Source organism: Plecotus auritus (assembly GCF_963455305.1).
Source record: "Plecotus auritus genome assembly, chromosome: X".
NCBI classification, from domain to species: domain Eukaryota; kingdom Metazoa; phylum Chordata; class Mammalia; order Chiroptera; family Vespertilionidae; genus Plecotus; species Plecotus auritus.
The window spans coordinates 78,476,113-78,500,391 of record NC_137784.1 but is presented as its reverse complement, the minus strand read 5'-3'; the positions used below and the strand labels follow the sequence as shown (position 1 = coordinate 78,500,391).

The following is a 24,279-nucleotide window of genomic DNA, read 5'->3' as shown; positions in this document are numbered from 1 at the left end:
CTGGAGGTTTGATAGAAATTGACAAGCTGATTCTAAAATTCATATGGAAAAACATAAATAATAACCAAAAATAACCTTGCAAATAATAAAGTTAGAGGACTCACATTGTCTGATTCAAGACATTATAAAGCTATAGCAATGTATAGAAAATGTAAGTTAAACATATATTTACCACATGATCCAGCTATCCCACTCCTAGGTATTTATCCAAGAGAAAAGCAACAGTTGTACATGAATGCTGATAGCAGCTTTATTTATAATAGCCCAAATCTGGAAACAACCCAAATTTTCATCAACAGGTATATGGATAAGCAAACTGATATAATCATATTGTGCAATACTACTTGACAATAAAGAGCAATTACTATTGATACATATAACATGGATGGATCTCAAATAATTAATAATAAGTGAAAGAAGACAGACATCCCCAAAAGAATATATGTGCGGATTCCATTTAGATAAAACTAGTAGTCCATTGCATGAAATTTGTTCACATTAAAAGGGAATTAATTAGAGGAAATATTTTAATATTGCTATTTGCCCTTTCTCTATAATTAAAGTGTCAGAGATGAAAGAAAATTAGTAAAATGTATATGAAAATCTTCCTGTCAGAGTCTGGGGCATGCTGTGGGACCCAGAGTCAAGTCCCCACCCACCCGCATGCGCCTCAAAATCGTGCAAGACCCAGCCCTGGCCAACCCCATCCCCATGGGGCGAGATCCAGACCCGGCTGGCCCCACCACCTTCAAGTCCTGCCGGGTGGGGGCACAACTTCAGGTCCCCCATCAAGCCCTGCCAGCTGGGGGCGCAGCCTTGGGTCCCCCGTCAAACCCTGCTGGGCAGAGTGTGCAGCTTCAGGTCTCTCAGCGCACACTGGGTGGGAGGCACAGGCTCAGGTCCCCCAGCGCATGCTGGGTGAGCACAGCCATAGGTCCCCTGGCACACCCTCAGGCCCCCGGCCTGACGCCGGGGCGCAGCACATGGCCTGAGGTCCCCTGGCCTGGCACTGGGGTGGGAGGCATGCTTTGAGGTCCCCCGTCAAGCCCTGCCAGGAGGGGGGCATGGGCTCAGATCCCCCGGCCCAGCACCAGGGCAGGAGGCACGCTTTGTGGGGTGTGCGGCCTGAGGTCCTCCGTCAAGCCCCACTGGGCGGGGAATGCAGCTTCAGGTCCCCCGCCCGGGCCCAACACCACACAGCCTCAGGTCCTTACTGATCACTCGTTATGGGAACCATCTCCGCTGTGGGCGCAGCCATCTTGTGATGGCGTGAGGGTTAATTTGCATATCACCTCTTTATTATATAGGATTACAGAAAATGAGAATGATTCTATATTGTCATAAAGCAGATCAATGGTTGTCTGAGGGCAAGGAGACACAGAGTGGTAGGAGGGAGGGGACTACAAAGGAACATGAAGGAACTTTTCAGGGTAGTAGATATGTTCACTATCTTGACTATGGTGATTGTTTCATGTGTGTATACATATGTCAAAACTAATCAAATTGTATACTTTGAATATGTATGGGTTAATGTATGTCAATTATATCTCAATAAAGCTATAAAAAGCATGTGGCAGATATGGAAAGACGAAAAAGCAAGTTGCAGAACACTACAGCCTTATTTTTGCAAGAGAATTGGTGCATATTGTTTAAGAGGATATGTAATAAAAGATTAGGCAATATGCACCAACTGTTAACACACACACACAAATTGAGTGATTAAAAAATATGCTGCAGTAACACATTTATTGACATGCAAAGATATTCACAATATACAGATAGTGGGGGGAAAGCAAGTTATAAACATTAATTTACAGTATGATCTTGTGTGTTTCTTAACTGTTTAAAATTTTCAAAACATATAACCTACTATTTTTGCACACTGGGACATTCTCTTCAACTCAGACCAGGGGTTGTAGTTCCTACCATGAACCGTAGAGAACATAACCATAGTCCAAAAGTCCTGGGGATGCTTTCTGAACCATGAAGACTTCCAGGAATCACTGTTATGTCAGTTGAGACAGCAGCTTCTCTCCTAGCTTTCCTGTTCTGTGTGATAAAGCTGCAGTTCTGGGTCTAAATTTCTCTGATTAAGTCTATCCTGTACAGTGTTAGCTGGTACAAATACAGAATGTAGACTAGACTACTAGTAAAAGATGGATCCTTTTGACATTTCATGACACATATGAAATAGAAAAAAATCGTAAAATTTAAGTTATGATTTTGCAAGGAGGAAGCAATTATATTTTTAAAATGTAATGTATGAAACAATGTACAGAATGAGTCGTTCTCTGACAAAAAAAATATCAGGTTGAAAAAGATAAGAATATAGCAAATTTTACTTGCTAATGACTCCAAATTTACATGTTATTCAATAGTTTTGGTTACCTACTACTTTCCAGGTGCTGCCAGTTCCTATCCATACACTCATCCCAAACTTTTCTCCGGACCCCAAATGCCTAATGGACATGTGCATTTGGAGGAAGTAAAGAATTGCAAAACTGGCAAGGGCATTATCTACAGCAAAATGAATCATTAAAACCAGTCTCTGAGCCTTCAATGCCACCACCTAAAAAAGTGCGAGGACTGTAAGGTAGCATAGTAAATGGTTTTTTTAAAATAGAACAGCTATGCCACCAGCCTCTATGAAAAAAGTATTTAACCTACCCAATTCTCATTGGAGGTGATCCACAATGAGTTATATAAAAAAGAAATAACTACCAGTGTCACAGGACCATTGTCAAAAGAGGGGAAAAAAACTGTATAGTGCCAACACTTTGCCTGACATAAGAGCAGGTACTCAGCAAATGTTTCCTCCTCATACCTACCTTTCTTTTCTGTGAAATGACCTTGACATAAATGAAATAGCCTAACAATGAGTTATAAATGTAGTGGTGACATTTAAAAGTGAATCTTACATTTAACTAGGATTCAGGGCCATTTCTGGGTTGTAGAATATGCTATATGGTGTAGGCAGAATAGGAGGAAAATGAATTCTTATATTAAACATCTTATAGAAACACCTACCTTCTTTATGTTGAGAGTGTACATTTCACAATGAGAGTTTGCAAATGCATGTATGATCTGTTAGTTATCTTTTTGTGTGTATATGCCTTACTTCTGCAACTAGATTATAAATTAAGGCTATTTTTTTGCCATTTGAAGCCACAAATGGATCTAAGCAGATACTAATGAACAAGTTAGCTTACTTAGGATGAGCTGGTTCACTAATTTCTTAAGTAAAACGTTGAAAAGTGCCCCATCTACACAAGATAAAAATCAACATTTTCAACTCACAATGATGTAATGATACTTGATACCCCAAAAATGGTCTAGCTCAAACCTAGAGACTGCCACAAATAAGTGTTAAAGATGTCATTTATAATGTGCACACTATAACAAACAAAATATTATGCAAGGCTCTTTGAGAACAGACAGCCTATCAGAATTTGGAGATTGTTCTGTGTTCAATTTCTGGTTCATTTTACAGTGTTTCAATAATTGCTTTAACTTCACGGAAAATGTCCATGAGTGTACTGTAACTAGAGTGATCGACAACTACAATTGAACCCTTTCTGATATGCTCTTTTATGTTAATAAATATGGCCACAGTACTAACGAGATTGGCTTTTGCTTCTTTCTGGTTAAAGACTAGTTTTAACGCTGCCAATGCCCTTGTATTGATCATGTCTCTGGCTGCAGCTGGGTTTTCAGACATATTCAAAAGTACCTTCAAAGCAAGATTTCTGGTTTTACGATTTCCCTGGGAAAGCAAATAAAACAAATCTGAAAGATAACTGGCAACAATATGGTGACGGTTAGCATCAGTAGTCAGTTGCCCCAGTATTTTTAAGCCAGATTGCTGTCCGGGTGAGTTCAAGGGAAAACACATGGTTTCCTTACACATATGTTTAACATGTAATTCAATCCTGCGGTGTCTTTCATCCCCAGAAGGGTTATTCAGAGTAATTACAGCATTTTTTCTCATTTCAGAGGAAGGAAAACTAAGCAAGCTTTCAATAAGTGTCACTACACCTACCTCATTAATGAAATCTTGGGCAAATGGATGAACCTTAATGATCCCCATTGCAATTTGAGCTACTTTATGAATGAGAGGATCAGTAGTTGACTCAAGTAAGGTAATAAGTTTTTCAAATTCCTCAGAATTCATGTAACATTCCATTTTGCAAGGACAAGCAAATGGCTTAATCCCATTCATCTCCCTGATCTTGATTTGGCGTCTAATCTCCTCTATAGTCTGAATGCAAGGGTCAGAACCAAATGGGTGCTCCGGCATAGTCTCTGAGCATGAGACTATGCTCTTAGAAGGACACTCTGTTTCCTCAGGCAAAGCATGAGCATTTTCCTCAGATGAGCCCAGGACAATATATGAAGGAGACCTTGTCTCAGATGTGACTTGAGATCTAAATCCTAACACTGCTGGAGTTACAGCAGGGGCATTGGGCCAGATAGTTACCTCAGACCAGTCCTTGGGCCTATCTTTTTCATTAATTTCATCCACAGGCTGGGGCCTAACTATTCTGCTCACAGGTTTAGGATTAGGGTCAAAACTAGTTTCATCTCCATCCCAAAACCAGTTCCCAATAACATTCTCTTCCTCCTCCTCTTCAGCCCCTGGCCTAGCTTTACAGCTAGTGCTGGCCACAGGCTTCAACTTCTCAGCACAGGATGGGGAACCAGTATCAGTTTTACCTTCAAACTTGGCTCTGGAACTATTATTAGCCTCTTCTCCATTCCAGAACCTAGAACCAACACTGGTCTCTTCCCCAGCCCAGGTATCAATACCAGCCTTATCTTTACACATGGACTTGGTCTTAGCACTGGCCTTAGCCACAGAACGACACCGAGACACTTGAGTGGCCTCATCTTCAACTTTGGGACTGAACTTTGCTGGGGCTCTTTCTTTCTTCTCAGTAACAATCTTCTTCTTAGACACTGCCTTCACCTCTGCCACTGCATTTGCCTGAAACTCTGGCTTGGCCATTGCTTTGGCCTGGGTCTTGGCTACAGGTCTGCCTACGCCAGTAGCTTCCCTCTTTGTTTTAGCTTCTACACCAGCCCTTTTTGCAGTTTTGCCCTTGTTTCTTTTCCCACCCATGGTTAAAGCCCAGTTGTATGGATAGCCCTATAGAGTCTTGGCGTTGGTTTTCAACGAGTCCCAGGTCAATATGTTGACACTTTCATGGGGTCAGAGACAAACTTCGTAGCAAGAGTTAGAGTCAATTGTCAGTTCAGCAGTCTAGTCACACAGTCCCCTTTCTGAACACAAAACTTCTGTCAATGATACAGACAGAGGGCAGAGGCACTCAAACTGAGGGAAGATGATGGTTTCTGAGTTCAGATTTGCTGAAAGTGATAATCTTCCACCACTCCAAGGCCACCACTGTCACCGCTGGAGATGGACCTAAGGTGGAAGAAGGAAATGGGCTTTAAGCCTTTTCCAACTGTGCTCATCTATGCAGACAGCCAAACAGGACATGAGAGAGTAGAGATGGACTGTTTGGTAGGAGAAGTGGGAGTTACCTCATTTTATCCCTTCCACACTTCCCCTAATGCCCAACATCCTGCTCAGGCACTACCACACTCTTCTCTGCATTAAATGGGATCAGGGATGATGGGAAAGTTTGCTGAAAGTGAGAGAGGCTACAAAACATCCAGCCCCTTTGGTATACACCACTATACTATACAGGTCTATCCAGGTAGGCCTCACACCAACCTGCACTGATCTTCCTTTCTTGATTGCTTCCAGTGTTGATAAGCCCTACAGCTGAAATCACAGGCAGACCTATGAACAAAAACAGGAGGGACTGGAATTCAGAGTTTCAGTAGACAGACTTGCACTTTGGTTTCTAGACCCAACACCTAGGTATCTTTCCAGATCTGGGGCTTTGGTTATACAGTTGGCCCTTGAACAATGCAAGGGTTGGGGCGCTGAAGTTGAAAATCTATGGATAAAGTCGGCTCTCCACATACATAGATTCCCAACCACAGAGTTGAACCGTGAACAATGTAGGTTTGAATTGCAGTCAGTAGAACCGTGTGGATCAACTCAGTTGTGGTAAACTGAAAAAAATCCTCATATAAGTAGACCCACGCAGTTCAAACCCATGTTGTTCAAGGGTCAACTGTATGTTTCTGGCTTTGTCCTCCTCATGGTTTCCCTCCCCATTTCCTGGGTGTCTGTCAATTACCGTATAAGCACACTCTTGTCTCACCCCTCCCCCATTTCCTAAACATGAATGTGAGGGCACAGCTGTCTAGAATGCTGGAAGACAATAGCTCCATCTGTCTCATCCACTTCCCAACAGCCACTTCCCATCCCCAGTTAGTAGGGGTGCTCATGCTCACACTCACCTTGGATCCAAATGAACAATTTTGGTCTTCTTTCTTAATTAAATTCAAAGTCAACAGCTACCTACAGATTTCTACAGGAACAGATAAAGGAATAAACCTACGGAGATAAACAGGCAGAGGAGAGAAAACAGAAGAGACTGAGATGGCCCAACACCCATGACAAGTGTTTTAACATATGCTTTTGTACATTCAAGGTTATGTTATATGTTTCCCATCTGTCTGCTCTTGCGCAATGATTCCCCATTCATTCCCCTAAGACCTGCAGTTTGTCTAATTGCATACATCTCCCAACTCTGAAGTCAGTCATTTTCCCAGCAGAGGCCACACCTCTTTCCCTGAACAAAAATATGAGGTGCAAGAGTGGGTAGTGAAAATAGGCAAATGTATTTAGAAAGAAGGCAGTAAAGATAATGGGGACTATTCTTTCAATAGGATCTTTGCATGCCCCAGCCCTTTCTTCTTTATGCATACATACTAGTAGATCCTATCTCATTCACCACCTATACCAGCCAGTCCACAGCAGGGGACCTCAGGAGATACTCTCTTTCTCACCAAAGAACAGTCCTCTGGCTAGAGATGAGTCATGCCATACAGAAAGAGGGAGGGGTTTTCAGCAAAACACCAGGAAAATGTTGACAATAATAGAAAAATATCAGGTTAATGGACATATACCCAGAATTCAGGTCCTAATACCTCCTTTTCAAGAATCAGGAAATAAGTAAAATAAATGTCTCTCAGCACCCATGGTTCCTCAGGTATCTAGCTTTTGTGAGACTGCCTCTGCACCAAAATGAGAGAGGCTGTGAAGGGCATATGGAGATGGAATTTAGTTTGAAATAAGCAGACTGACTTCATGCATTAGAAATGGACTCTTCAGAAAACTGTCCCCTCTATTCTGAACCGCCATTACCTCAATATATTAAAGTAGGCTGGGGTGTTGATTAAACAGTTGCCAAATAAGAAAGGTGAATTAACAGCACACTATTTGTTTATATGGACCTTTCCCGTGAAAATCGATAGGCTTCTCAGCCTGTTATTTGCTTGAATTTAATTTGGTGCAAGATTTAAACATGGAAGGAAATAAAACTACTGTATTAAGAGGCGGATAAACATTTCATTTTGGTGTGTTCTTAATTTAACTGGAGTCTTACTTTTGCTTAAATCGCCAGACCTACCACGCAAACATGAGGCTTTGGCATCAACGAGGTGCCTGTGGGAAGGGAGAGCACCCAGAACGCAGGGCCCCAACAGGCCCCTTTCCACAATCAGGGCCCTGAGTAGCCATCGCCATCGCCCCCGCCCCGGCGCCCCCACCCCCAGCCCCGCTCCCGCTCCGCCATTTCTCCCCCAGTAACCTCCCCTCAGCCCTCTCCCAGCACAGACACCTCGAAGGCGGGGCGCGGGCGCCAGGAAAGCTGGCTGGGGAGCAGCCGGCGTGCTTCGCCTCCGCAGACGCCCGGGGAGCCTCTCTGGCCACCCTGCGCCTTGAGCCGGCCCGCGCCGCCTCCTCGCCAGCGTCCCCGGCGCTGCGCACCTCTCTCAGCGACTGGCTCCGACAGCCCGGGTCGCCTCCTCCTCGCCAGGATGCCAGGGTCGGGGCGCAGGCTGTAAGCTGGTGGAGAGTGGGGCCCCCCCCGCCGCCCATTCCCCCGCCGCCAGCCCCCACTTGCCTTTACAGGCTCAGGGCCCGGGTGGTCGTCCTCCCCTCCTCTCACAGCTCCTCACTCAGATTCCCACCGCCTTCCGTGCGCCCTGAACTGCAAAGAGGCGTCCCGCCCCCGTGCTGCTGCACCAAACTCGGCAGGGGCTGCGCAGGATGCGATGCGACAGAACCGCTGGCAGCGAGGGTGTCGGGAAGGGGGGCGGAGGGATACAGCACGACTGGGCTCGACGCCCCCCCTAGGCCCACCGTAGTTCCGACCCGAGGGGGCGGGGCCGGCCCGGGGCCGGGCCAGAGGAGACGCTGCTGAGGGGCAGGTTGGCGCCAGCCCGCCTCAGAGGACCAACGCGGCCCCCTACCTGGCGACCACCCCCACTGTAGTGCCGTTCCAGGCACTACAATCTAGGGGGCAGACGGGCGAGGGTCTGGGGGGCCGGATGGGGAGGTCCAACGGAGCTGCGCTGGACGCAGCAGCGGAAGGATACAAACCGCCCTTGGTCTGTGTGAATCCCCAGACTGCTCTGTCTGCCTACCTTCCCCTCCATCCCGCCAGCCATCCTTCCTGACGCTGAGGGGAGAGGAGAGCCGAACATATTTTAAATTCCCTGATAATTACACAGTCTGAAATTGGGTGAATAGACCCTCAGCAGGAAGTTTTATGTTAGGCTCGTTAGCAGTTGAGCTGTGCGTAATGTTTGCTGTAGCTGTGGTGCCAGTGTTCAGATTCCTGTAGTGTCCTTATTTTTGTCTTCCTTACCTTTGGGCTTTCCTAATTGCTCCTTGCAGAATCTATGCACATTATAGCTCCTTTAGCTGTACTCCACTCCTATGATACTGGACACTTGTGACATGGTAAAAATGTGTGAAATGTTCTATAATCTTACAATTAAATTCTAGTCCTTTGTGGGCCTGGGTCCCTAGGCTGTGTCCTTCACAAATATTTCCTAGCTTCTTTCTCCCTCTTACATGAACATGGGAGACTAGAGTGGGGTGGTTAGGAGGAATGCCTTTCCTTTAACAGAGATAAAGCTCTGGGAAAGTACTAGTATTTCCACTGCAGAGTAGGTCTTTGTCATGGAGAAGGATCTGGGTGTACTTCACTGGAGCACACTTTTCCTCCCACTGCCAGAGCCATCAGATCTCTCTGGGGTCTTCACTGTAAGAACCTGCTAGAGTTCCTGGATTTACTAGTAAAGCCCATGAAACCTCTAAGACTGCAGGTTGGGTTTCTCACTCTCATACTATTCCACACTCAGTCTCCAGCAATTTGTCAAATTTACTCTTTAAGTCTTCTGCCCTGTTTATGTCTCCAGCTGTTTGTGCTCTAATTAAGGACAGATAGGTTGTGACTCCGCAGATTTGTCTTTTCTCCAGAATTCGGGGTGGTCATTTGCCCTGTGACATGTTTTCTTATGGGTCTAAGATAAGTCATGGATTCTCAGTTTGTTCAGCTTTTTTTTTTCTGGTTTTCAGTATAAGAGCAATGACTTCCAAACTATTTACATGGCAACTGACATTGGAAAGCTAGCCTATGGATTTTAACCCTGTAACTAAAGGCCAGTGAACAGCTTTTGTCCTATTCTTCTCAGCTGAACTTCAGATCTGAAAAATGAGAAACTATCTAACATTCTGAAATACCTGCATGTATCAGGTCTGTCTAGTTCCTTTTTAAAATGTCATCTAGTCATATTATGGGGTAAACTGGGGTAAGTAGGGAAGAGTAGATGATAACTCCATGGTGGCTTTTAGTGGTCTTAATTGCTAAGACATTGCCCTGTGCTCTTTATTACTATAACGTCAATACTTTGTAATACAGTTTTGCCTACCATAACTAACCCCTTACTAAAAGAACATCATTTTTGCATAAGTATGCCTCCCTTCTCCTTGTAGTCATGTGTCTCAGGGAGGCTGATCCCAATTCCAGGGTTGAATCTGCATTGTCTAGGGGTAATCCATTCTCTTGGTACTCTCTGGTTTAGGAAGGGTGATGATCTAACTCTGCTCAATGAGACATTAGGAGAAGATTGCAGAAGAACAAAATAAAGTGTCCTCACTCATAAGAAAAGGCAATCAAGAAAAATTTTCTTCTTAGGAAGTTGCTTGACTCCTAGAATCATTGCAGCCATCAAGCTTCCAGCCTTCAGATGGAAGCTGATACTGTGAATAGCAGAAGGAGATAGAATAAAAAAACAAGTTAGCTGAATCAAACACCCATCTAAGCTTTAGTACATCCAATATCTGAATGATAAATTTTCTTATTTAGTTTTAGTTCAGTTATTTGTTATATGAAAACGGAACAATCTTAAATGACATGTATGCTCAGGCATAGAACAACTCTTCAGTGAATAATAGTTCCTGACTTTTGTCATCAGTGAGCACCTACTTCTTAAAACCAGTGGCAGAACTCATGTTTCCATGTGAAAGGAAAAGTGTAATTCTGAATGCCTTGCCTAATGATTGCTAGAGGTCTGACAACTGTGACTGGCTTCTGTTCTAGATATAAAAGGAAAGCCTTGGGTAGAAAACCTAAACCCTTACTTATCTAGGGGGGGTCAGAGATACATTAAATACTTGAGCTCATAGATAAGCCTGGTTTCAATTTGGAGTCATTGTGTGAAAGTGCACCCTTATGAAATGTCCATAATATAAAGATATCAGAGGTTATCTGTGTTCAATTCAGAGGGCTGTACTGAGTTTGAGAAAGATAAATTCATAGTGTCAATAGAAAGGTTTGGTTAACTTTCCCCAGGCATACTGCACTAAGCAACACAGGTATAAAAACAGTTGGATATTTGGGATTTATCAAGAGCTTGGATTTTGGTAGGACAGTGGAGCCAGGCACTATATGATAAGGTAGAAACATAGTAAAAATGATGGACTACGACTGACCATTTTGCTGGGTGTAGAGAGCACCTGGGAAGGCACATGAGCATTTCTTTAATTATTGTCAGCTGAATCCAGTGGTGTTGGCAGAGCCACATCCTGGAAACACGCCTTGCCAGAGACAGGAATGTTGTCAGCTTGACCTTCAGCCCAGGCACCAGGGGGTGGGTTTCGTTATCTAAATCCAGCCAAGCACCAGGAATGAATACAACTCCGGCCCACCCAGGAATGCACATAATCTCCTTTGTCTTGACCTTTAGTAAAACTTCCTGGTTTTTGCTGTGTAAAATAAACAGGCTATATTGGCTCTGGGTCCCTACCTCTCCATCAGAGGACAGTGGTCCCACCCAGTCCCAGCTTTTTCCTTCCATCTCTGTGTCTGTCTCTTTCTTTCATTTTCTCAATCCCCAGCAGCCCCTACTCAGGAACCGAACCACTCTCTAGCCGTGCTGGACATGGAGAAGAGAGAAATATTTACAGTTGGAAGGAAGGAAAAGCTGGAATAGACTGATACATAGGAAGAAGGGGATAAGGGACAGGAGGTCTAACTATACACAGGTTTCAGTTTCTTTACGATGAATAGAGTACTTTGCTACAAGCTGTAAGCGAGACAGGCTAGTAAGTCAGAACAAGTGGAATAGGGAAACTGAACAAACTGGCAGAGCAATTTATAGCAGATACAGAAGGTCATCTCCCTAGAGATAACATCTAGGGCTCGGTTGTATTAGAACTCCAGGCCCAGAAAAGCAGCAAAACCAGGTAGGGGACACCAGGACCAACTGCAATGACTAAGGACCCTGCCCTGACACTGACCAATCAGTGGAGACCATAACCCTGAAGGAGCACACCTGGAAAATTGATGAGTATTCTGCTGAGACCACCCCTAAGATTCCTGCCTTCAAGAAAGAGATAAAAGCTTCCAAAGGACCCAGCACTCACCCTCTCCCTCTGGGGAGCAGTCCGTGCCATTCCCTTTCCCCTCTTGTTCCCTCCTTTCTCCCTCCCACAGGCACACATCTCCTAAACTCTAAGGGACCCCATGAGACTTGCATCCAGGTCAGCAGTGGGCAATGGCAGTTCATCCCCTGAACCTGACCCCAAGTCCCCCTTTTCTCTGACTTATTAGTAAGCCAGTAAGCCAAAGCAGACCAGCCTAGGGTCATTTCCCTAGCCCTTTATTATTTCACTGTCCCCAGCTTTACTAGTAATAAATGTCCTCTAAAATTCACCTGGACTTGTATTGTGAAATTTTTCCTGCATGAGGTCAAGAACCCACACACCATGGGTCCGCCCTAGTCAGACACTCTAAGGGCCAGGACTCCTTTCCAGTAACATAAGGAAAATCTGATGATGAAGATAGTGACAGTGATGATGGCAGCTTTTAGTGATAATCAGCACTACAGGGCATAGTGGTAATGCACACCAACTCCAGATTCAAACTACAAAGGTTTGAATCTCAGCTCTTCTGTTAATAAGCTCAGTGAGCTTGGCCAAGTTACTTAACCAATCTGTGCCTCAGCTTCCTCATATGTAAAATGGGGACAACAGCAGCATGTACTCCATAATTTTGTTTTGAGGATTAAATAAGTTAATACATTTAGAACCCTTAGAATAGTATCTGGTACAAATCAAGCACTCAATATATCAATACTACTATTATAAGTAACAAAAGGCTCAGGTGTTACAGTCAGACAGATGAGTTTGATTCACACTTCCAGAGTCCAAGTTTCTTCCTCTATATTACCTCTATACGAATTCTGTCTTATTCATTAAAAAAGACTCCAGTACATAGCATAAAGAAACAAATGCTAAAATAGGGGCAAATAAAAAACTGTGCAGAGGAGTTACTTCCTACCAAGGGGCAAACAGTAAAGGTGAGAGTATCAGAAAGACTTCAAAAAGGATGAATATGTTTCCCTAGGCAGAGAGAGGATTGTGAGAGTAGTGATGATTGAGTGAATATTGGGGAAAGGCAGAGCATAATTGGGTTGGGAAATAACAGCCCAATGTGGCTTGAGTGCAGCAAAGTGGAGCAGGGTTTGGATTAGGGTAAAGGCACCTGAGAATGAGTACCTCCTCAGACTGTGTCCTTATCTTATTCTAGTCCTGACCCTGACTTGGAAGAAAGTGTTGGGAGATGGAGTTGAAAAGGTGGAATTGTATGAAAAGGTGAGGGCCTTGAAACCCTGCATAGAGAACCTGGTAGTATTTTATAAATGAGACCTCATTGAAGGTTGCTCTTTTGAAACTGGGGACAGAGAGTGTCAGTGGGTGCTGAGTCCAACTGTGCTATAAGAAAATACCTTTCTTTCATTTATGACTGGAGAGATGACAAATCTACTCTAAATTTATCTCCAGGAAGGTCAACTGACATTTTTTTTAAAATCCTCACCCGGGGATATGTTTTTCATTGATTCTAGAGAGAGACAAAGGGTGAAGGAGAAAGAGAGAGAGAAACAACAAAATGAGAGAAAAACATTGATCAGTTGCCTCACATAAGTGCCACAAATGAGGACTGAACCCAAATCCTGGGTATGTGGCATGACCAGAATCGAACCCGCGACCTTTTGGTATACAGGACAACACTCTAACCACTGCGCACATCGGCCAGGGCTCAAATGACATTTGAATGGACCCTTATTATCTTATTACATGAGATTCATGTAATATTTATCCAGAAAGGGGCAGAAACAAAAGGGCCATGTGAGTGGTGAGGTTTTCACTTCAACTATACCCCAGCAAAATTGAGGGATGATTCTGGCCAAGGAGTGATCAGAATATAATCATCTTCATTCTTGGACACACACACACACACACACACTACCTACCCTGCTCTCTTTGGCTGAGACTAAAAAATTCCACAGGTGTGAATAGCTTAAGTATCTGCTTCCCATGAAAGTAGGACTAAGAGGTATCCAACAAGACCACAATGTGAAGCTCCCAAAAATTTACACACATTGCCCCCAATAGGAATTCTAAGCTGAGAGAATTCTGATAAGAAAAAAAATTATAGAGAACTTTAAAAATTATGCATGCATGTGTCACAAAAACATATGCTGCCCACCCCCCATAATATATTCTGCTGGGCTCTGCCTCCATTTTAACTTATTTATGTATGATGCATAGGATCAGAGGTAGGTTTACAGATATTAATCCAGCGATGCCTGCTAAGAGAATGACACTTATTCTGACATCAATTCTTTGACAGCAACTACCTGGAGTTAGCATTAAACTCCACAGATTTAAGGCAGTCCTTAATACTGCCCCCATTTCAGATAAGATGCCAGTTACAAGTCTTGGGGACAATAACCCATGCTTCTGATTCAGGGGTTCCCATGACCCTCTCAGGTTTGATAATTTACTAGAAAAACAGAAATTACTAAAAGTACTATATTTCACATGATAGTTTTATTATAAAGGCTACACACAGGACAAGGTCTGGAAGGATCTTAGACACGTAGCTTCCATGCCCTCTTCTCATAGGTTCAGGGCAAATCACCCTCCCTGGATATCAGTGTGTTTACCAACCAGGAAGCTCCACAAAGCCCTGAGTTTTCATCGGGGATTCTTTATATATGCATGATTAAATCAATGGCCACCCGATTGAGCTCCAAATCCAGCCCTCCTTCCCTCTGTGGTCTAAGGTTCTAACTCTAATCTGGTGACCAGCCCACATCCTAAAGCTATCTAAGGGCCCACCATAAGTCAGTTCTTTGGCAAAACAAAGATACTGCTATCACTCACGAATTCCCTAAGGTTTTTTTGAAGGTCTGTGCTAGGAACCAGGGACAAAGTTTAGATATATTCTTTCCATACCACACTATGTTTGAGGTAGTCTCTTTTGTCAAACTCTATAACCACACACACATAGACCAGAGACAACAGAGCTTAAGCCAAAAGACCATAATCTGAAAATTGGCCCCAATACTTATCTTACCAGTACTATATTGCTGGAGAGTGGAGGAAAGAGAATAACAAAGGAGGCAGGGATAAGAGAGGAGGAGTCAATCCTAGGCCTCAGTCTCTGTAACTTTATCCCACAAGTCCACTGCTCAATCCTAGCTTTTAAATGTAAACATGAGGGCCTGAAGTAGTATTACAGCATAGTTTCCACTCTACTAGTATACTGAGGATAAAAATAAGGATATGAGTAGCTTTAGGGAAATTAATTACTTCCTAGTGACACTTTCCTAAACTGCCTTGGCATGTATCCTAGGGGCATCAGGGGTTCCCATGACCCCCTCATGTTTGGTAATATTCTGTTAGAAAGAAGACAAGAACTTATCAAGGGCTGCCACCTAGGATGAGACCAAAGGAACAAGTCCTAAAAACTGGGTAGAGAGCAAAACACATGGAAGAGAGCAAAACATCTGTAGAGGGGAATCTACAGGACCATCCATAGAGCAGTTTCTGCAACTGTTTCCCAGAAAGATCCTACTCTGAAGCCGAGGACTAAAAAGTAAGGGAACCTCAAATGGAATAGCCACTTTTGTATTCCCAGATGGGAGGGAGATGCTGCCCAGGGCTGAGGTCCAGATATTCTCTTGGGAGTTTAAAGCTTGGCAGTATCCCAAAGAGAAATCCTCTGCCAAAGGTCTCAGCATCTAGGTTCCCTCCTCCTGAATCTGTCTCCAAACCCCCTTCTCTAGAGTTGTTCAAATTGGGATTCATTCCTCTCTTGCATCTCCAGGGAGCTGGAGCCTTGGAGCATAAGGCAGATATATCCACCGCCCCCCCCCCCCTTCTTCTCTTCCACCCTCTCTCAATTTTGAGCTGGTCTTAGCAATCCCCATCCTCTGGAAAAGACAAAAAATAGAGTAAGTGGCAAATAGGTTTGAGGACAGGGTTGTAGCTCAGGGTTGCTATTCTCACACCTGCTTTTCCAGAGCCAGCACCACTGGTTTATATGAGTTGCATGTTCACAAAATGTCACTTCACGGTTTCCAAACTCTAGGCTCCCCTGAGCTAACTTCCTCCATGTGTCCACCTCCCTCACCCACACATAGAAACACAGAATCACACAACACTGGGAAGGGAGCCTGGGGGTAAGGAGACAGGTGTTCAGAAGGCAGGAGGGTCTCAGGCACTTCCTCTACCAGGATGTAGTCCAGTGGTTCCCAACCTTTGTTTGGCCATGCCCCACCTAAGCATCTCTAAAATCCTGATGCCCGCCCTGTGACATATAACTCTTATTATACAACAAGTGAACTCCTATTCTCATGTAGGAAGCCTAAAAGGCCATTAACTTGGTCTAAATAAGATTCCAAAGAACATGGCATCCATGAAAGAGAAAAATAAAAGAACTAAAAGACAGTTAAAGTACTGAGGAAGAAATCACTATGAAATTGTTAAAAATAATAATAATATGAAAAATAGCAAATAAAGTTTCAAAACATATAATAGAGAACTGAAATGCATAAATATGTTACAATATATATGAGGCCCCTAGAACCATAAGAAATGCAAAAAATTCAGTTAATAACTCATTCTCGAATTGGCCCCCTTAAAAATCAAATTGCCCCGCTGTGGAGCGTGTGCCCCACGCTGGGAACCATTGATCTAGTCTCAGCCACCACCTCCTGCAGATGCCATTTCCTGGACTTCAACCCACCTTCTGCGTTCCTATCTCCTCTGCAAGGACCCACCTTCTGCGTTCCTATCTCCTCTGGAAGCGACCACCGCTTCTCCCCACTTGTGCCTCCCGCAGGATGACTTACTGCCTCTTGAGCTCCTGGACAAAAGACAGACCCAGCAAAGACGCTCGCAATTGCCCGCGGGGCTGTTTCCTCTAGCAACAAATACTGTAATTCTGATCTTCTGCAACTAGGTTTCAGGCTAGTGCGGCACAGAGAGACAGCCACCCACCCACCATAACATCCTACCAGTCCTCCCGCAGCAGTCAGTCAATCCTCAGCCTTCCTGACTCTTTTCCGTAGGATACACCTCTAGGCCCGCCCAAAGGCAAGCGCGATCACATGATCCACCATCAGCCCATGTGACCATGCAGTCCCTGTCTGCCACAGCCCCTTGCAGTACAGGAGAGCAGAATCTTCTGCCTCTGGGATTGAGCTGCTGGCTATGGAACCTGAAGCTCCTGAGGATGGTGAAGATAGCTAGAGGAAGGCTGGATTTGGAGCCAAAGTTTCAAGCCCGAGGCCTAGTTCTTGTTCTATGGGAGCCCAGGGCTGGCGAGGAACACTGGATGAGGAGTTTAGAGACAAAGTGACTTTGCTTATTATTTCTAAAATTCAGGGTGACATGTTAAAACACACACAAGATCTGTCCTAAAAAATATTGCAAGGCAAAAGAAACATTCAAACTCCAATTTCCACCATCAGGATGATCCCTGTTAACACTGCCATTTTTCCCTATTCCATAAACCAGTCATTTTCAACCAGTGTGCTGTAAGAATTTTTAAAACATGCAATAGCTGACTATTTAGTCAGGGGCACTGACCTCTTTTCCCTTAGATTGTCAAATAAAAAAATTACATCAGCTAACACAACAATTGCTGTCCTGTGTGAATGAATGACAATTATACCTGTTTGTTGTTGTTTTTTTATCAAACTGGCAAAAAATAGATATTTTTGGTGTGCCGCAAACTTTTAGTCATTAGTTTATGTGTGCCGTGAGATGAAGAAGTTTGAAAATTGTTGCCATAAATCTTGCATATTAGAAGGGGGGAGCATGTTGCACTGTCAGAAAAATTATACAAAACTTGGGTAAAGAAAACATAGGTTACGGGACATCATTTCAGTGCAGGGCTGAGCTTCACTTTCTATTGATTGAGCAAGCTTTCAATTCTATGAGGCTGATTCTAACTTGTAGATATTTTGTCTAATAGATATGAAAATGATTTCTGTTCAGTGGAACAGAAAACCTCAATGTCTAAAATTTATTGCCCTTATGATATTAACCAATTTGTATTTAACCCAGCAATGATATCCTAGCATTTATTTTCTATGTATGTATGAAATTTAACATACTATATTGTTTTTATTATATTGTATATATTATATACACTTACCTCCTTTAACAATTTTTATAATCTTAGCAGTTCATTGTGCTGAAAAATATTTCACGTTCATTTTTAATTTGAGTCATAATTTAACCTTTTCAAAAATTAACAGCATCCTAAGACAGAACAAAAATAACATATCCGTGAGAGAAACCAAGATGGCGGCATAGGTAAGCACCTAAACTGCTGCCTCGCACAACAATTTCAAAACTACAACTAAAAGACAGAACGGACACCATCCAGAACCACAGGAAAGCTGGCTGAGAGAAAATTCTACAACTAGAAGGAAAGAGAAAAGCTCACAGAGAATTGGAGGTACAGCAAAGGGTCTTTGTGCGCGCAGAGAGGAAGGGCGGCTGAGAGCCTGGCTGACTTTCTCTGGCGGAAGGGGGAAGGAAGCCCCCGACCGCACTGAACCCCAGTTCTGACTGCACTGAACCCCAGTTCCAGGCGAGCCCCTGGGGACCCACGCTCTTGTGGGGGGAGTCTGCACTCTCGGGCGGAGACTCGGGAGCCGGGAAGGCGGAGGACTGAAAGCGCGCTCGCGCCAGTGCGCACAAAGGCTGCAGAGGTTGCCACAGGCTTTCCCTAGTGGAAGTCGGAGGCTCCGGACTGCACTGAGCCCCAGTTCTGACTGCAGTGAACCCCAGTTCCAGGTGAGCCCCTGGGGACCCACGCTCTTGTAGGGGGAGTCTGGACTCTCGGGCAGAGACTCAGGAGCCAGGGAAGGTGGAGGTCTGAAGGCGCGCACGTGCGCGCAAGGGTAAGGCTGACAGGAAGCCAAGACTGAGACTCCACCCCATCCAAGCTGAGCACAGAGGCTATTGCAATTTGGCAAGTCTAATCCTATAAGGCTGTCTCCAGCACCGAACTTCTCCCAGCATAGACACAGCTGATCTTTACAGCCAACTGGCCTGGAGGTCAATTCTTCCCAGTGATACCAACAACAATCAAGACTTAATTACAACAAGGCTGTACACACAGTCCACAAAGGGGTGCACCAAGAGTGTCCACCTCAGGTTAACTGGGGAGGCAGACCCACTGGGCCATATTGGAAACCTAGCACACAAATCTACCTTACCAACTCAGGGAAGCAATGAAAATGCGGCGTCAAAGAATCAGATCACAAACGAAAGAAATGGATGAAAACAAACGACTGGATATAGAATTCAAAACCACGGTTATAAGGCTTTTTAAGAATATCCTAGAAAAGGCCGATAAATATAACGAGACCCTCGATGATATGAAAAAGGACCAACTAGAAATTAAACATACACTGACTGAAATAAAAAATATTATACAGAGACCCAAAAATAGACAAGAGGAACACAAAAATCAAGTCAAAGAATTGAAACACAAAGAAGCAAAAAACACTCAACCGAAAAAGCAAAAAGCAAAAAAAAAAAATCCAAAAAGTTGAAGATAGTGTAAGAAGACTCTGGGACAACTTCAAGCGTACCAACATCAGAATTATGGGGGTGCCAGAAGAAGAGAGAGAGCAAGATACTGAAAACCTATTTGAAGAAATAATGACCGAAAACTTCCCCCACCTGGTGAAAGAAATAGACTTACAAGTCCAGGAAGCGCACAGAACCCCAAACAAAAGGAATCCAAAGAGGACCACACCAAGACACATCATAATTAAAATGCCAAGAGCAAAAGACAAAGAGAGAATATTAAAAGCAGCAAGAGAAAAACAGTTAGTTACCTACAAGGGAGCACCCATACGACTGTCAGCTGATTTCTCAACAGAAACTATGCAGGCCAGACGGGAGTGGCAAGAAATTTTCAATGTGATGAATAGCAAGAACCTACAACCAAGATTACTCTACCCAGCAAAGCTATCATTCAGAATTGAAGGGCAGATAAAGAGCTTCACAGATAAGAAAAAGCTAAAGGAGTTCATCACCACCAAACCAGTATTATATGAAATGCTGAAAGGTATTCTTAAAGAAGAGGAAGAAGAAAAAAGTAAAGAGAAAAATTATGAACAACAAATACATATCTATCAACAAGTGAACCTAAAAATCAAGTGAATTAAAAACCTGAGGAACAGAATAATCTGGTGAATATAATAGAATCAGGGGCATAGAAAGGGAGTGGACTAATAATTCTCAGGGGGAAAGGGGTATGGGGGGGTTCAGGAAGTGACTGGACAAAAATCATACACCTATGGATGAGGACAGTGGGGGGGAGGTGAGGGTAGAATGTGGGGTGGGAACTGGGTGGAGGGGAGCTATGGGGGGAAAAAGGAGAAATAATTGTAATAATCTGAATAAAGATTTATTTAAAAAAATAAAAAAATAAAAAAATAACATTTCCACCATGTCTAAAAATAATAAAATGTATTTCTCACAAGTCTGGATTCCCTCTCCAAAACATTTCGATTTTTTTAATTTAATAAATATTGGTCAGATTATTACAATTGTTCCTCTTTTTTCCCCCATAGCTCCCCTCCACCCGGTTCCCACTCACCTTCTGCCCTTACCTGCCCCCACTGTCCTCATCCATAGGTGTACGATTTTTGTCCAGTCTCTTCCCGCACCCCCCACACCCCTTTCCCCCTGAGAATTGTCAGTCCACTCCCTTTCTATGCCCCTGACTCTATTATATTCACCAGTTTATTCTGTTCATCAGATTTTTTTATTCACTTGATTTTTAGATTCACTTGTTGATAGATATGTACTTATACATAATTTTTATCTTTACCTTTTTCTTCTTCCTCTTCTTAAAGAATACCTTTCAGCATTTCATAAAATACTAGTTTGGTGGTGATGAACTTCTTTAGCTTTTTCTTATTTGTGAAGTTCTTTATCTGCCCTTCAATTCTGAATGATAGCTTTGCTGGGTAATCTTGGTTGTAGGTTCTTGCTATTCATCACTTTGAATATTTCTTGCCACTCCCTTCTGGCCTGCATAGTTTCTGTTGAGAAATCCGCTGACAGTCATATGGGTGCTCCCTTGTAGGTAGAACTAACTGTTTTTCTCTTGCTGCTTTCAAGATTCTCTCTTTGTCTTTTGCTCTTGGCATTATGATGTGTCTTGGTGTGGTCCTCTTTGGATTCCTTTTGTTTGGAGTTCTCTGCACTTCCTGGACTTGTAAGTCTATTGCTTTCACCAGGTGGGGGAAGTTTTCAGTCATTATTTCTTCAAGGAAGTTTTCAGTATCTTGCATCTTGCTCTCTCTCTTCTTCTGGCACCCCCATAATTCTGATGTTGGTACGCTTGAAGTTGTCCCAGAGGCTTCTTATACTATCTTCAACTTTTTGGATTCTTTTTTCTTTTTACTTTTCTGGTTGAGTGTTTTTTGCTTCCTTGTATTTCAAATCTTTGACTTGATTCATGCTATCCTCTAGTCTGCTGTTAGATCTCTGTATAATATTCTTTATTTCAGTCATTGTATGCTTAATGTCTAGTTTGTCCTTTTTCATATCCTCGAGGGTCTCGCTAAATTTATCGGCGGTTTCTAGAAGATACTTGAGTAACCTTATAACCGTGGTTTTGAACTTTATATCCAGTCGTTTGCTTTCCTCCATTTCTTTCATTTGTGATCTGTTTCTTTGTCTCTGCATTTTGGCTGCTTCCCTGAGTTGATAGAGTGGCTTTGTGTGCTAGGTGTCCTATAGGGCCCAGTGGCTCAGCCTCCCCAGTTACCTGAGGTGAACACTCTTGGTGCACCCCTTTGTGGGCTCTGTGTATAGTCTTGTTGTAGTTAAGCCTTGATTGTTGTTGGTATCACTGAGAGGAATTGACCTCCAGGACAATTGGCTGTGAGGATCAGCTGTGTCTACGCAGACACAACTTCTGTGCTAGAGACACCCCTATGAGACAAGACTTGCAAAAGCCTCTGTGCTCAGCTTGGAGGGGGTGGAGTCTCAGTGCGGAGCACACAGCATTGGTTTCCCATCAGCCCTGCCCTAATAGGCCCTTGTGTCTCAGTGTCCCGTGGTAATCGCTGCAAGCACCTGAGAGAAAGCCGCCCTCAAGTTCCGCCCACTGCCAGACAGTCCAGTTTCTCCCCAAATGAGTCTGGGTCCCCAGAGTCTAGCCTGGAACTGGAGTTCAGTGCAGTAGGGAGCTTTTGTCTCCCTCCCGATTGAGAAAGCCAGCCGCGTACTCAGTTGCCCGCCCTCTCCGCACGCGCGCCTTGGTACCTCTGCCTTCCGCAGTTCCTCTGAGTCGCAGTGTGCTTTTCTCTTTCCTTCTAGTTGTAGAATTCCCACTCAGCCAGCCTTCCTGTGGTTCTGGATGATGTTCATTTTGTCTTTTAGTTGTCGTTTTGAAATTGTTGTGCAAGGCAGCAGTTTAGGTGTTTACCTATGTCGCCATGTTGGTTTTAGTCCTCTCCAAACCATTTCTATTCCTGACTTCTGCAATTTCTATCTGAAAGTATGGTATGATCTTTTTACTTATTATTGTAGAAAATACAAAGAGCATAAAACCTATCATTTTTAAGTGAACAGTTCAGTGGCATTAGGTACATTCACAATTGTTACTCCAAAAGGAAATATTATCTTTTGAATGTAATAGTCATGTAAAAGAAGTGCCATCTTTGTACAGTCAAGAGACTAATATAAACTTAGCAACCTTGGTAATTTATTTTTCTTTAAAGCATTTCATTTAAAAAGCTAGTTTTCTAAGTCTCGTGGGAGTTCACTTTTAAAAAACAATTTTGATTTTTTACAGAGAGGAAGGGAGAGGGAGAGTTAGAAACATTGATCAGCCGCCTCCTGCACACCCCCTACTGGGGATGTGCTCGCAACCAAGGTACATGCCCTTGACTGGAATCAAACCTGGAACCCTTCAGTCTGCAGGCTGATTCTCTATCCACTTAGCCAAACCGGTTAGGGCGGGAGTCCACTTTTCTTTCAAACTTTTCTAAGTGGTTTTTATCTCTAAAAATTCCTTCTAACAGAAATAGTTTATTTATATAAATACTAGTGGCCCGGTGCACAAATTCATGCACATTGAAAGGAAATTAATTAGAAGATATATCTTAATATGACTATTCACCCTTTCTCTATAATAGAAGTATCAACCAAATTCATGATCAACAATGACAGATCAAAACACACGCGTACGAATGGCACCAGTAAGAGCTTTATATGCATCATGCATGCACGAGTCAACTTAGCCTTTATAGATAATAGAATAAACTTGCTTCATTAAACCTGCTTTCTGATTTAGCTAAACTTTTTCCAGCCCAGTGAAGCACCCCAACTTCTCTTTCAGGTAATTGTCAGCAACACAGCAGTAAATATCAACATGAAGGTGATTATTATTGTAGATCACTCAGGGAGACCAAAGGGTAAAATATTTAACTGCAGTAGTGTTTGACTATATTCTGCGCAGTGAGAAAACATGAAGTCATTTTCAAGGTTCATTATTTCTTCTTTTCAGTCAGGTCAAGTTTCTAAGCTTTCTAAATTTCCACTTTCCAGCTAATGAAAAGAAAATAGGATTCCACGGAGTCTCCTATCTACCTACTCCAGGACTTCTGTGAGGATCAAATGAGATGAGGCATGGGAAAATGCTTCACAGACACTTGGTTAAAGTGTAAAATGTTTCCACCTGTGTTCCTGGGCTAAAGAAACTCCAAGGAGGCTAGTTGCTAGGGAGAGGAAACCAGGCGTTGCTATGTGATGTCATTACCAGGAGCCTACAGCGACCGGTCTGGCCTGGACTGGGCTGTGGGCTGCATTTTGCGCTATGGGGTCTTGGCAGCGTTGGCTGTGATTTGGTGGGGTGTCGTTCCAGGGTGGTGGCGGGGCCCGTGTCCCACTTGGGAGAAGCCGAGTGTTAGTTTGTCCGTACCAGGTCCATGGTGCCAGCCAGTGCATGTCATGGCAGCTCCTGCGTTGAGTGTCTGCCCCCTGGTGGTCAGTGCATATCATAGTGACCGGTCAGACCATAGGAGGGATACTTATTAGCATATATATAAGCCTTTTATATATATAGATATGTTCCAACATGTCTACCTATAACGAGGCATTAGAAGCATATTAAACGAAAAAAAAAAAAAAAAAGCCCTGTGCTATTAATTTTTCTATCTCCCTGATGTCTGTCTTTAAAATATTTTTTACCATGGTAGATTTTATTCGACTTTGGAATATATGATGCTTCTTAAAAAGTCATATTGAAATTGCAAAGAAGTTAGTTTAGTCACACACAAGTTTTTAAAATGAGATCTAGCCCTAGCTAGTTTGGTTCAGTGGATAGAGCTTTGGCTTGGGGACTGAAGGGTCCCAGGTTTGATTCCTGGTCAAGGGCACATGCCTGGGTTGCAGGCTTGATCCCCAGTAGGGGGCATGCAGGAGGCAGCCGATCAATGATTCTCTCTCAT

At 43.4% G+C, this 24,279-nt stretch overlaps 2 protein-coding genes across 5 annotated transcripts in view; both read right to left on the bottom strand.

The window, feature by feature from the left end:
• Nucleotides 1-236: 236 nt before the first annotated feature.
• Nucleotides 237-16,900, bottom strand: LOC308239640 (G protein-coupled receptor associated sorting protein 3-like). 4 transcript variants are annotated; one of them, XM_080652417.1, is made up of 5 exons: nucleotides 16,801-16,900; nucleotides 16,530-16,649; nucleotides 6,376-6,472; nucleotides 5,738-5,806; nucleotides 237-5,425 (listed from the first exon to the last, which is right to left on the bottom strand). In XM_080652417.1, exon 5 carries the CDS (start codon nucleotides 5,117-5,119, stop codon nucleotides 3,485-3,487), a length of 1,635 nt encoding a protein of 544 aa, XP_080508543.1. In that variant the 5' UTR covers nucleotides 5,120-5,425; nucleotides 5,738-5,806; nucleotides 6,376-6,472; nucleotides 16,530-16,649; nucleotides 16,801-16,900; the 3' UTR covers nucleotides 237-3,484. The 4 variants fall into 4 exon arrangements, with proteins under 4 accessions (XP_080508543.1, XP_080508541.1, XP_080508542.1 ...); XM_080652415.1 differs by lacking the exon at nucleotides 16,530-16,649 and adding an exon at nucleotides 10,090-10,192 and having other exon boundaries at nucleotides 16,801-16,875; XM_080652416.1 differs by lacking the exon at nucleotides 16,530-16,649 and having other exon boundaries at nucleotides 16,801-16,865.
• A 5,190-nt stretch (nucleotides 16,901-22,090) lies between these two features.
• LOC308239639 (G-protein coupled receptor-associated sorting protein 2-like) overlaps nucleotides 22,091-24,279 on the bottom strand; it is a 36,256-nt gene continuing 34,067 nt past the window's right edge. The window contains exon 6 of the transcript XR_013959758.1: nucleotides 22,091-22,319. The gene's annotated coding sequence lies outside the window, so the exon portion shown is untranslated. The remainder of the gene's footprint in view (nucleotides 22,320-24,279) is intronic.

Coding starts and splice junctions, on each gene's coding strand:
- LOC308239640 (XM_080652417.1), bottom strand. CDS start 5,119: ATGGGTGGGAAAAGAAACAAGGGCAAAACTGCAAAAAGGGCTGGTGTA.